Source organism: Myotis nattereri, assembly GCF_964212035.1.
Source record: "Myotis nattereri genome assembly, chromosome: 2".
Taxonomy (NCBI): domain Eukaryota; kingdom Metazoa; phylum Chordata; class Mammalia; order Chiroptera; family Vespertilionidae; genus Myotis; species Myotis nattereri.
In genome coordinates this window covers 88,762,923-88,775,075 of record NC_138076.1, presented here as the reverse complement: position 1 = coordinate 88,775,075, position 12,153 = coordinate 88,762,923, and the positions used below count along the sequence as shown (strand labels likewise).

The window sequence follows — 12,153 nt, the reverse complement described above, 5'->3', positions numbered from 1 at the left end:
AGGGGGGAACCCGTTTATTAACACTGGTGGACTCCGGGAATAATTTCCAAATCAGAGTGAGTAACACGCAGAGGCTTCACTTTTTATAACCTTCTGGGGTCTTTGTCTTGCAGATATGGTTCCACCCCCTTTCATGGGCTTACAGGAAGGCCCCCAGGTGTTGAAGATCTGTCCTGGGGCCAGCGATAACGACCGTCTCCTCCCCACACCCCAGGGCAATGCATTGTTCACAGTTTTATGGCCTGACACACCTTGCAAGACCAGTTTCCTCCTCACCCTTAAAAGCCAGCTAGGATGCATTCAAACTTGATTACATGATTGTTACTAATCATGGGTGCAACTTGAGGCTCACGGAGACAGGGCAATTGTGTCTGTTGGGGAAATAAAAAAAATATCCAGCTCCCTCCCTGGCAAAAAAAAACACCTCACTGCAATGGTAACAGAGAAAGAAAACAGTTTTATTATTGAACTAGAGGCCTGGTGCACAAAAATTTGTGCACTCCGGGGGGGTGGGGGGCGGATCCCTCAACCCAGCCTGTGCCCTCTCGAAGTCTGGGACCCCTTGGAGGATGTCCACCTGCTGGCTTAGGCCTGCTCCCCAGGGGATCGGGTCTAAGCTGGCAGTCAGACATCCCTCTGGCAGCCCAGGAGACCTTGGGGGATGTCCACTTGCCAGCAGGGAGCAGGCCTAAGCTGCAGTCAGACATCCTTAGTGCTGCTGAGGAGGAGGGAGAGGCTCCCACCACCACCGCAGTACTGGCAGCCATCAGCCTGGCTTATGGCTGAGCAGAGCTCGCCCTGTGGGAGTGCACTGACCACCAGGGGGCATCTCCTGTATTGAGCGTCTGCCCCCTGGGGGTCAGTGTGTGTCATAGTGACCAGTCATTCCCAGTTGTTCTGCTGTTAGGGTCAATTTGCATATTACCCTTTTATTATATAGGACTAGAGGCCTGGTGCACGGGTGGGGGCTGGCTGGTTTGCCCTGAAGGGTCTCCGGATCATGGTGGGGGGCCCGCTGGGGTGCCTGGCGGATGAGGGGCTGATGGCTGTTTGCAGGCTGGTCAAGTCCCCCAGTGGGGATCCTCACCCCATGGGGGTGCAGCAAGCCTGGGTGAGGGGCTGAGGGCTGTTTTCAGGCTGGACACAGCCTCTTCAGGGTGGAGGGTCCCCACTGGAGTGTCTGGCCAGCCTGGGTGAGGGGCTGAGGGCCATTTTCAGTCTGGCCAAAGCCCCTTCAGGGTGGGAGTCCCCAGTGGGATGCCTGGCCAGCCTGGATGAGGGGCTGAGGGCCCTTTTCAGGCTGGCCATGCCCACGGGCTAGAAGCAGGTACCTGGGATTTATTTAACTTCTATAATTGAAACTTTGTAGCCTTGAGCAGAGCTCAGGGCCGGCCAGGGCAGGTGGGAAGCTTGGCTTCCTCCATCGCTGGGGGCAACCCAAGCCTCCTGCTCACTCCAGCTCCATGGCCGCTGCCATCTTTGTGATGGAGTGAGGGAGTGGCGGTTAATTTGCACATTACTCTTTTATTAGATAGGATAAGCATAAAGCCAGAATGTGATGTGCATCACAGGGAATCCACTAAGATTGCAAAGACAGAAAGGAATCTCACCCTTTTCTATAGCCAGGCAGACATAACTGTTACCTAAGTTCTCAAAATAAACACTAACTAGTCCTGACGGCACCATATTTCACGCAAAGTTCGTCCTAGAGTCACCTGGCAACTGGGGCTCCCTGTGTTATCTAATTGGCTTTAACCTAAAGAAAAACAAACTTCTCAGTGTCTTTATAACAGGAGGTAGGCTGTCAAGCTCAGCTCCTGCTCTCCTGCAAAGACTGGTCATTACTTTTCAAAGACGAAGACATTCCCAAGTCCTAAAGTTGGCAAAGGGATTATTTAGCTTTTGAAAAGATTTGCATACATTTCAAAGAGAGAAAATAACTTACAGATTTTTTAAGTAAATACTCTAAGAAAAGGCAGTGAGGAGAAATGTCTTCCTTTATTTTCAACAGAAAGAATCAAGCCTCTTATTTTTATTTATGTATGTATGTATGTATGTATGTATGTATGTATGTATGTATTTTGTTGACACTATTACAGATGTCCCCAGTTCTCCCCCTTTGTTCACCTCCACCCAGCCCCTGCCCCCCCCCCCCTTCCCTCTGGCTTAAGCCTCTTATTATTTTTTTATTTAAATTCTTTATTGTTTAAAGTATTACATAAGTCTTCTTTTTCCCCCATTGACCTCTCCCTGGCCACCCCCACCCCCCACTCTCGCACATGCCCTCACCTCCTTCTCTTCCCTTCCCCCTGCCCCCTCCCCCCCTTGTCTGTGCCCATTGGTTATGCTCATATGCATGCATACAAGTCCTTTGATTGATCTCTTACCCCCTCTTACCCCCTCACCCCCCACCTTCCTTCATAGGCTGGACTGTATGTTCAATGCTTCTATCACTCTGGTTCTATCTAAGCCTCCTATTTTTAATTTGTATTTGTGTTTACAGGCCCAAGAGGTGGCAGCAAAGGGGGGCATTTCCACCTCCTGCTCACTCGGAACTGTCCCATCTTGATCCAGGCTCTGGGACAAGGGACACAGAATGCACGACCATGTCACTCCTGTTGATTTCCCAACAGTTGTAGGAAAGCCGGGGCTGGGGCTTCTGGAAGGGAGCGGCACCCCAGCCTTGTGAGTCATGTTGGTTCTGAGGAAAGTGCAAGTCCTGTTCAGGGTGACCTCACCACCCCTCCTGAGGCTGAGGCTGGGGAACTTGAGGCCAGAAGGCAAGGCAAGGTCCTGGCCCACCCACGTGTTGAGGATGGAGCCTGGTCTACTTTCAAGAACACAACTAGCCCAACCCCACCAGGAAGTGAGTGTAGAATTGTGAGAATGAATAACTGAAAATCAAAACTCAGCAGGATCTAAGCAAAACTTTATCTTCAACAGGAAGTAGGAACTCCCCGTGGTTCCTACTTTCACCAAAAGATTGATTCTAATTGAGAGGGAAGGAGAAAAATATTCAAAATCAGTGACTCAGAAAACAGAAACTCAGCCTCAAATTCAAAGGAGTAATTCAAAGAAAAGAAGAATCAAAATTGCAGAATGATATGGTCATAATCCAGAGACAATTTATATGCATGATGCCTCCTTTTATTTGAAGAATTGAAGTGCTCTCCAAAGTAGAACAATTCTTTCTCTACACCGTGTTTACAAAAGAGAGCACCATTTTGGAAAACAAGACAGAAATCACCACTTATTTTTTCCTAAGGTTCCTTGTGTTGCATCTCTGAAATACACATATGTGTGTACACATAAATGTGTATCTGAGCAGAGGAGCAGGACAGAAGCCACTCCATTGGCCCCCCACCTCCTACTTCCATGTTCCTGGAGTGCTGTGACCTGCCTCACTGGGGAGACAAGGGCTGGAGCTGTCTTCAAGGACTGCCCTCTCATTTAGTTGGCAGCAGATAGGAGAGTGGAATTCCCCGTCAAAAGTGCTGGATGGAGCTGGAGAGCATTATGCTAAGTGAAATAAGTCAGTCTGAGAAAGACAAATATCACATGATCTCACTCATTTATGGATTATAATGAACAACATAAACTGATGAACAAAAACAGATCTGGAGACAGAGAAGCATCGATGAGATGCTCAAACGTCAGAGGGAAGGGAGGGGAGGGTGGGGGTAAGGGGAGAGATCGACCAAAGGACTTGTATGCATGCATATGAGCATAAGCGATGGGTGCAGACAACAGGGGGTGAGGGTGCTGGCAAGACTGGGGCATGAGGGGACAATGGGGGCATAAAGACACATTTGTAATACCCTAATCAATAAAAACTTTTTTTAAAAAAATGTAAAGATGATAGTTTCAATTATCCTTTTAAAAAAAAGAAAAGAAAGTGCTAGGTTTGCCTGGCTGGTGTGGCTTAGTGGTTGAGTGTCGACCCAGGAACCAAGAGGTCGCTTGTTTGATTACTGGTCAGGCACATGCCAGGGTTGTGGGCTCCATCCCCAGTATGGGGCGTGCAGGAGGCAGCCGATCAATGATATTCTTCTATCATTGATGTTTCTCTCTCTAAAAATCAATTCAAAAAAATTTTTTTTTATAAAAAAGAAAGTACTAGCTTTGATCTGTTGCCGCTTTTGCTCCCTGGAGGGCAAGCTCTCCTGTGGTCTTCAGGGAAGATTCTGAAAAAGGATGAGGTCCCACCCTCCCTCCAGATCCATCAGTGTCAGGTTGGAAGTAGAAATAAGGACAGGAGCCCTGGAGCGGGCAAGACCAGGCCACCGCCTGGCTAAGTAGAGCACCTTTGCCCTCCTCCGGGCACTGGCTCTGGGCCCTGTACCTGTTCTCCTTGGCCCCCTCTTGGGGCTCAACCTTTCCAAGGGCTCCCACCATATTCTACCCACCTGTGCCAGCCCTTCCGCACTCAGTCCCCACTTAGCACCCCCCTTCTATACAAACTAAAAGGTAGTTCTGAGTGTGCCATGTTCTAGAAAGAGAATGTATGGCTTTTTGTTTTGTTTTTACTACAGAAGATGCCTGAAGTATACGTTTGTGCTGCCAGTTTGGCTCTCAATCCAATGAGCCTCTTGGTGTTCTCATTTTTAAAATTTTATTCTAGACAGTTCAGAGGATCTGGGGACTCTGCCACACATCCAGTTCAATAGTTCAATCAGTTTTCATTATTCACCCAGGTATTTAATGAGTAACTCTCAGTATCTCATATTGTTCCAGGCTTTGCAGAGACCCCAAAGAATGTAAGAATGACGCCTCATCACTTGGAATTTACACCATATCTGGGGAGACCACATACCAACACGTGGAAGTGTCCCAGTTCAGGCATGGATGTTCGGAGGGAGGATAAACATGGCTTCAGTGTGCAGGTAAAGCTTCCTGCAGAGGTGGGATCTGAAGGTTATTTATTTATTATTTATTTATTTTTAATAGCAATAATCACACCTCAGATAAACCTCATTGGCTAGGATACTGCCACTGCGCAAAGCTGAAGGTCCTGTAATAGGGGACAGAATTTGAACAGGAAAACATCCTAAGCCTAAGGAACAGCAAGGGTGTAGGGAGGCTTCCATAAGTTTGTGTGACCTGGAGGACGGCTGCCACTGTTGGGGTCCCTACTATCACGACAAGGACCTCCAGCTCCCATGGAAGCTTGATGGGCCAGAGCACAAAAGTAGGGGCATCAGAAGTCCCAGGACGGGGCCACGGAAACTTGCATCCTGTGAAAACCAAACATCTCAGAAGCAGTGAGGTGGAAGGCTGTCAGAGTTGCCCTTGGACTCTGAGGCTCTCAAACCCCACCTTCCACCCAGAGACTTGTATATTTCACCTTCCGGAACTCACCACGGGTCATTCTACGTGACTAATTTGATGTTCACTCTCCCCCAGTAGAAGATGGACTGTCAGGGAATGGTGGCCAACCCTAACTGGGCATGGGTCTGATGATATTTTGCTTTGTTGTCCTTCTTCCCAAATCTTATCCAGGGGCATAATAGAAGGAGACTTTCTGGGGCTTATTTTGACTAGAGACACCTGCCTTCAAGGATTTGGGGCTGTTAGCACTCTCAGAGCTACCTGCTGGTTCCCTTGTACGCTCTGCCTCATCCAGCAAGAAGTACACACTTGGAGCTGGACGAGAGCCTGGTCCATGCTGGTGTCAGCAAGGAGGCTGGGCCAAAGCAGGGGATTATCAAGAGATGGGAAGAATGCCCATAGCAGGGTGGGGCTGCTGCGGTGATAGGATGTCCATTCAGACCAATGGTGTCAAGAGTATGCACATCACTCAAAAGACACCCTGCTCACCCTCTTGTCTCCCTGCCTTTAGGACATGTTCCTAAGGACAGATCTCAGCATAGCAACCTCCTGCCAGGACCGCAGGAAGGCTCCATGCCACATATCAAAATTCACCAGGCGGTCTGCAACATGGCAAATAGGCCCTTTCCCATTATGGAGTCACAGAAATGTTGAGGAAACTGTCACAAAATAAATATTTATTTCATGTATGCTGTCCCTGCACTAAATAAAGGGAAGTCCTCAGTGGCAGAAATGAAGAGAGAAACAACAGCCGAAGCACTTAGGTGTAAATTGGAAGCCTGGAGTCCGTGGGGATCTTAGAGGAGCCAAATTTAGGTGCTAGGGACTGAACTGAGTTAATAACACTTGAAAAGGAATGGGACCTGTGGCCTGAGCCTTGCTTGGAGAAGAGAAGCTTTTACTTTTTTTATTTTTTAAAAAATATATTTTATTGATGTTTTACAGAGAGGAAGGGAGAGGGATAAAGAGCCAGAAACATCGATGAGAAAGAAACATCGATCAGCTGCCTCCTGCACACTCCCTACTGGGTATGTGCCCGCAACCAAGGTACATGCCCTTGACCAGAAACGAACCCGGGATCCTCGAGTCCGCAGGCCAATGCTCTATCCACTGAGCCAATCCGGTTGGGGCAGGAGAGAAGCTTTTAATCTGAGCTCAGCAGAAAAGCAAAAGCATCAAAGAGATGCCCCTTCCTTAGAAAGGGATTAGAAAACACTTCCCACCAGCTCAGGGGAGTATGAGGAAGCAAATGGTCTAGTTTGGGTGCAAAAGAAAAAGATTACCTGTCAGAAATTGAATTCCTAAGGCCTGTGCCCTGAAAGAGTGCAGAGCCCAGATTTATACTACCTGTGAGGCCCATAATTCCCAAGCAGAGAAATTAACATAAAATTTGTTTAAATAATTGAAGCCTCTAGGATCCTACTAGATAATGCGTAACCACTCTGTATAGAAACAGTCTCAAAGCAGAGCACATGAGAGTCACACAGGAAAAACAAATCCTACTAAAAATGAGCTCACAATAAAAAGTGACAGCTCATGTGAGGAAATGAGCCTCCGGGAGTGGGAACCAGCAGGTGCAGCTGGTTCTCAAGGACTGCAGACAATGGAACCATCTGAAAGAAGCCATGCACATATTCATACCCAGAATTTCAAAAGCAGAACCTGGTAGTGCTGATCCGTGTTCTAATCCCAACCTGTTCCTCCTGTGTCCACCTTTTCATATCATTCCAATCCTTCCTGCCATCTAGACTCAAATTCTTGAACTGTCATCAAATTCTCCCTCTCTCAGCTTTTCCCCTTAAAAATGGTTCTCAATGTTCTCATCCCCCTTCTTCTCCTCTCCTCTGTTACATGATGGCCATTTAGATGATCTCCCTGCATTCCCATCCCCATTGTCCCCTCTTCTCTTTAATCCACCCCAACACTGCCCCTAAGTTATCCTCCTAAATGCCAAGTTCAATGATTTTACTTGCCAAAGCCAAATTTTTTTTGTTTTGTTTTGTTTTGTTTTGTTTTGTTTTTAATATATTTTATTGATTTTTTACAGAGAGGAGGGGAGAGGGATAGAGAGTCAGAAACATCGATGAGAGAGAAACATCGATCAGCTGCCTCCTGCACGCCCCACCCTGGGGATGTGCCCGCAACCAAGGTACATGCCCTCGACCAGAATCGAACCTGGGACCCCTGAGTCCGCAGGCCGCTGCTCTATCCACTGAGCCAAACCGGTCAGGGCCAAATTCTTTTTTTTTATATAAATTTTTTAAATATATTTTTATTGATTTCAGAGAGGAAGGGAGAGGGAGCATCATTGATTGGCTGCCCCTGCATGCCCTCTACTGGGGATCAAGCCCACAACCCAGGCATGTGCCCTTGACTAGAATTGAACCTGGGACCCTTCAGTCCACAGGCTGACGCTCTCTCCACTGAGTCAAACCAGCTAGGGCCAAATTCTTTTTTTAAAATATATTTTTATTGACTTCAGAGAGGAAGGGAGAGAGAGATATTGAAACATCAATGATGAGAGAGAATCATTGATTGGCTGCCTCCTGCATGCCGCTTACTGGGGATTGAGTCCACAACCTGAGCATGTGCCCTTGACTGGAATCGAACCTGGGACCCTTCAGTCTGCAGGCCGACACTTTATCCACTGAGCCAAACTGGCTTGGGCCAAAGCCAAATTATCCTATATAATAAAAGCCTAATATGCTAAGTGTCCAGTTGTTCATTCAACCAATCAAAGTGGAATATGCTAATAATATGCTAAGGCTGCTCAACCACTCGCTATGACATGCACTGACCACCAGGAGGCAGACGCTCTGACCAGTAGGGTAGCTTGCTGCTGGGGTCTGGCCGTGGAGCCCTCCCACAGTCCCTCCCGGGCTGGCCAATCTCCCGTGTCCCTCCCCAGCCCCAATTGTGCACTGATGAGGTCCTTTGGCCTGGCCTGCACCCTCTCACAATCCAGGACCCCTTGGGGGATGTCAGAGAGCTGGTTTTGGCCTGATCTCGCAGGCCAGACCATGGGATCCCACTGGTGCATGAATTCGTGCACCGGGCCTCTAGTTGATTATGAAAGTTAATACCTTCCCCAACTTGAATCTAAACATTTTTTCCTGTTTTGTTCCCTATTATAATATAATCACTCCAACCTGCTATTTCAGCCATTCTGGCTTACTTATCTTCCTACCCTTTCTCTCATGCTTCCAAGCAGTCTCCTCCTTCTGACTAGACTGCTCCCTCATCACATCTGCTGACTGAAAGTGAACCTTAGCTTAAACCTTTAGAAGCATGATGTGAAAGAATGAAGGCATCATTACAGCTAGACACATCTGGTTTCAAGTCCCAGGTATGTCGCTTAATAGCTCGAGAAAGTCACAACCTCTCTGACCCTCAGTTTCTAACCATGTAAGATGGGAATTATACCTACTTTGCAGAATTGGGAGGATTAGAGATAATCTACATACTAGTAAAGCGCTCAACAGAGAACCTGGCCCCCAAAAGTGCTCAATAAACAGTTGCTGAATTGAATCTCTATCTTCACATTTTTATGGAAGCTATGTCTTCACTGCTTCCCCAGCCAGAGCTCCATGATGCCTGAGGCCTTGTCATCTTTGTCTTTGCATCTTTGCACTTTCCTGTGACTAGCATAGGAAATCTTGAAACACGTCAATTGACAAGTAGTGAAAGAACGAGGCATGCCTAACCTGAAACTAGAAGGGGAGATTTTGCGTAGAGGGTCCAGATGTTGGAGGGGTATTGAGCGCCAATATATACTGCGTCACTCCAGAGAGGGCAGAACCACCACCAGGAGCCACAAGGAGGCTGATGCTAGCCAGGGTAGGAAGGAATCGCCAACCTTTAGAGCTGTTTAATATGAGAGCAGGTACCAAATGTAAGTTGTGTGCCATAAAAAACCCTCAGATTATAGGAAGTATTTGCTAGTATGGGGCATGCAGGAGGCTGATTGCTGTCATACTGATCTTCAAAATACACACCTCCCACCTAGAGGGCTTGGTTCATAGCTAAAAGCTCAGTGCTTTTTTTTTTTTTTTTGCCACAAATTCAAGGCTCTACATATTTTTTATTAAATGAATAAATAAATGAAATCATTGATCAATCTTATTTTTAAGGAAAGATATGTGCCACGAGGAGAAAAAAAAAAAAGAAGGAAAAACATGAAGGGTTTAGAAAAAGACCAGCACAGGGTGACCAAAGGGCAGAGAACAGTGGGTCAGGGTCAGAGAAGAGGATCACGTTGGGAAGGCTGGAACTCCCTTGCCCAGGGCCGAGCACCGTGCCCTTCTAAACCCAAGATGTGACTCACCTGCTCGATTCTGCTCATGCTGGCTGATCAGAGTGATCATGGCACATACCCGGCGACACCAGGGAAATCACTCATAAGATCTTGATCATGTCTAGATGATATTATGATTTGATTTTGAAACGCCTTTTCCCCCCCATGAATTTAGGTCTTAATTATTATCCTCTATTATTACAATTATTACTTGTTGCTCTGTTACTACAATTGCTTAGTTCACACTTGGTAATGAGTTTTTCAAAAATATGATTTATTGATTTTTTTTTTTTTAGAGAGGAAGGGAGAGGGAGAGAAAGAGAGAGATCCATCACTTGCCTCCAACACAGACTCTGGCTGGGGACTGAACCCACAACCTGGCATATGCCCTGGCCATGAGTCAAACTGGCAACCTTTTGGTGCATGGGACAATGTTCAGTCAATGTTCAGACACTGCCCAGGGTGGCAATGAGTTATTAAATGAAGTGCATTAAGGTATTATTTTTTTTTCTTTAGAGTATCATGATTCAAAAACAGTTGATTTTCAACAGTGACACCAAGTCCCAAGGGAAAAAAAAATCCTGTCCAAGCATAGAAGGATTTCTTATTTGATAAACTGAGCTTATAATTCTCAGGGATAAGCTGGTTCTCCCAATTCCCATGAGCAAAGATAAGCTGCTCTGAGTCAAGACTTCTTGCTCTCTGCACTCACTGCCCCTCGGTGCTCACCAGGAAACACAGTGGCTGCGGGATTTCAGGAGGCTCCCTAGGCTCTGCAGCGCCTGGGGCAGCCCCTCTCCGGTGAGGGCACTGCAGGCGCGGAGCTCCCAGCAGCGGCCCTGGAACCTCTCCAAGCCCAGCTTGTCTCTGATCTCCAGCAGAGGCAGAGCACCAGGCATCTCCTGCTTGTTGGCCAGCACCAAGAAAGGGACGCTGGCCATGCTGGGGCGGTCCAAGACTTCCGCGAGCTCAGCCCCTGCCTCGGGCAAGCGGGCTTTGTCTGTGCTATCCAGCACATACACAAGGACGTCGGCTCCTTCCAGGTAGTTTTTCCAGCTGGCCCTGAGCTGGGCCTGCCCCCCGACATCCCAGAGAGTCAGAGACACATGCCCCGGGGCTTCCAGAGGCTCCACATTGAAGCCAATGGTGGGCAGGGTCTCCACCAACTGGTAGCCCTTCAGTTTGTACAGGAGCGTGGTCTTGCCTGCTGAGTCCAGGCCCATCATCACCACCTGCGCTTCCGCCTTGTGACCTCGGGACTTCACAGAGCCCATGGTGGCCCCTGGCAGATTCTGGGGAGAAAGGCCAGGTGCACACATCAGCCATTCTTTTCTGAAGGAACACACAGATCCATGCAGGCACGTGGAAGAGGAGGTTCTATTTCAAAAATAGGAAGTGTCTTGACAGTTTCAAACACAGGCCTGGGCTCTGACGGCCAGGAAGTGAGGGTGTGAGTCACCCTCAGCTGGCCCTAGCTGGGCAGCCTCCTTCAGAGGAGAGCTCAGGACTCTGGGAGACAAGGAATGTGGGAGGCAAAACAAAGTCCCAGTTAGACAAGCCCAGTTCAACAGAAATGACTGGAAGGTGTCTGCAAGTCTTGGTAGCCTGTGCGGCTAGCCTGTTTCCTCCTGGTAAGCCTAAGCCCTGAAAGGGAGCGGCCTTGGGCTCAGTGCACGAGTGAAGGGGACAGCGGCTCCTGGTGGCTTCGCTGCCTTTGGAACACCCCGCAGGCCAGCACCGCGTCCTGGACACAGGGGCTATTTATAATACTGTTGGCTGGGGACAACCTTATCAGTCAGGGCAGAGTGGTTCCCTCCACTGTCTTACCAAAGTAAATTACCTCTCCCGTTTATCACAACTCCCTTTTTCAAAAATCACACATTTGAAGACTAAGACCTGATCCTAGTTCAGTCAGGGTAAACCTTGGCTGGGACAGTGAAGGGACACCTCACCCGAGGAATATATTTCAGCTGCCCCTGGAGGAGGAAAATAAGACAGCCTGTTCGTTCCTCGTGCCAGGGAGAAGAATGAAAATTGCGGTTACCTCGGTGCTGTGAGCCGGAGGCCGCAGCTCCTCCGGCAGCGTCTTCTCCCCCGCAGCTGCTCGTCGGTAATGTCCCAAGATCGAGCTGTGAGGTAAGTTGCTGTTTCTCCTTTTTCTGCTTCCTTTTCCCAGGTGGCTGTGGGGTGGGAGGGCTGTGAAGCCCGTCTGCCAGCTCTGGAGCTGCCAGCAGTTCTGCCGCCGGGGATGTGCCACAAATACACCCCAGCGCTCCCGCCCTTCCTGAGCGAGGCCCAGCACCACCTCAGTGTTGCGGCAGCGTGGACTCCTTGCAGAAGGAAGGGGCCACGGTCACAGCTGTGCCCAAGTCCAGCCACTTTCTTCTGCTCTTCCTCTCATAATCCTGTGACCTCCTCAGTGGAGAAGTCTGAGAATCAGAGTTTTTCCTTCAGCCCGGCTAGCGTGGCTCAGTGGTTGAGCATCAGCCTATGAACTAGGAGGTCACGGTTCCATTCCTGCTCAGGGCACA

General features: G+C 48.5%; 1 protein-coding gene across 1 annotated transcript; it reads right to left on the bottom strand.

Moving 5' to 3' along the window:
* Positions 1–9,387: 9,387 nt before the first annotated feature.
* On the bottom strand, positions 9,388–11,893 carry ARL11 (ARF like GTPase 11). Its single transcript, XM_081115383.1, has 2 exons — positions 11,667–11,893; positions 9,388–10,914 (listed from the first exon to the last, which is right to left on the bottom strand). The coding sequence occupies exon 2, from the start codon at positions 10,894–10,896 to the stop codon at positions 10,348–10,350; it is 549 nt and encodes a 182-aa protein (XP_080971509.1). The 5' UTR covers positions 10,897–10,914; positions 11,667–11,893; the 3' UTR covers positions 9,388–10,347.
* Positions 11,894–12,153: the final 260 nt, after the last annotated feature.

What these genes read in the sequence shown, in the direction of transcription:
- ARL11 (XM_081115383.1), bottom strand. Translation starts at nt 10,896, where the DNA reads ATGGGCTCTGTGAAGTCCCGAGGTCACAAGGCGGAAGCGCAGGTGGTG.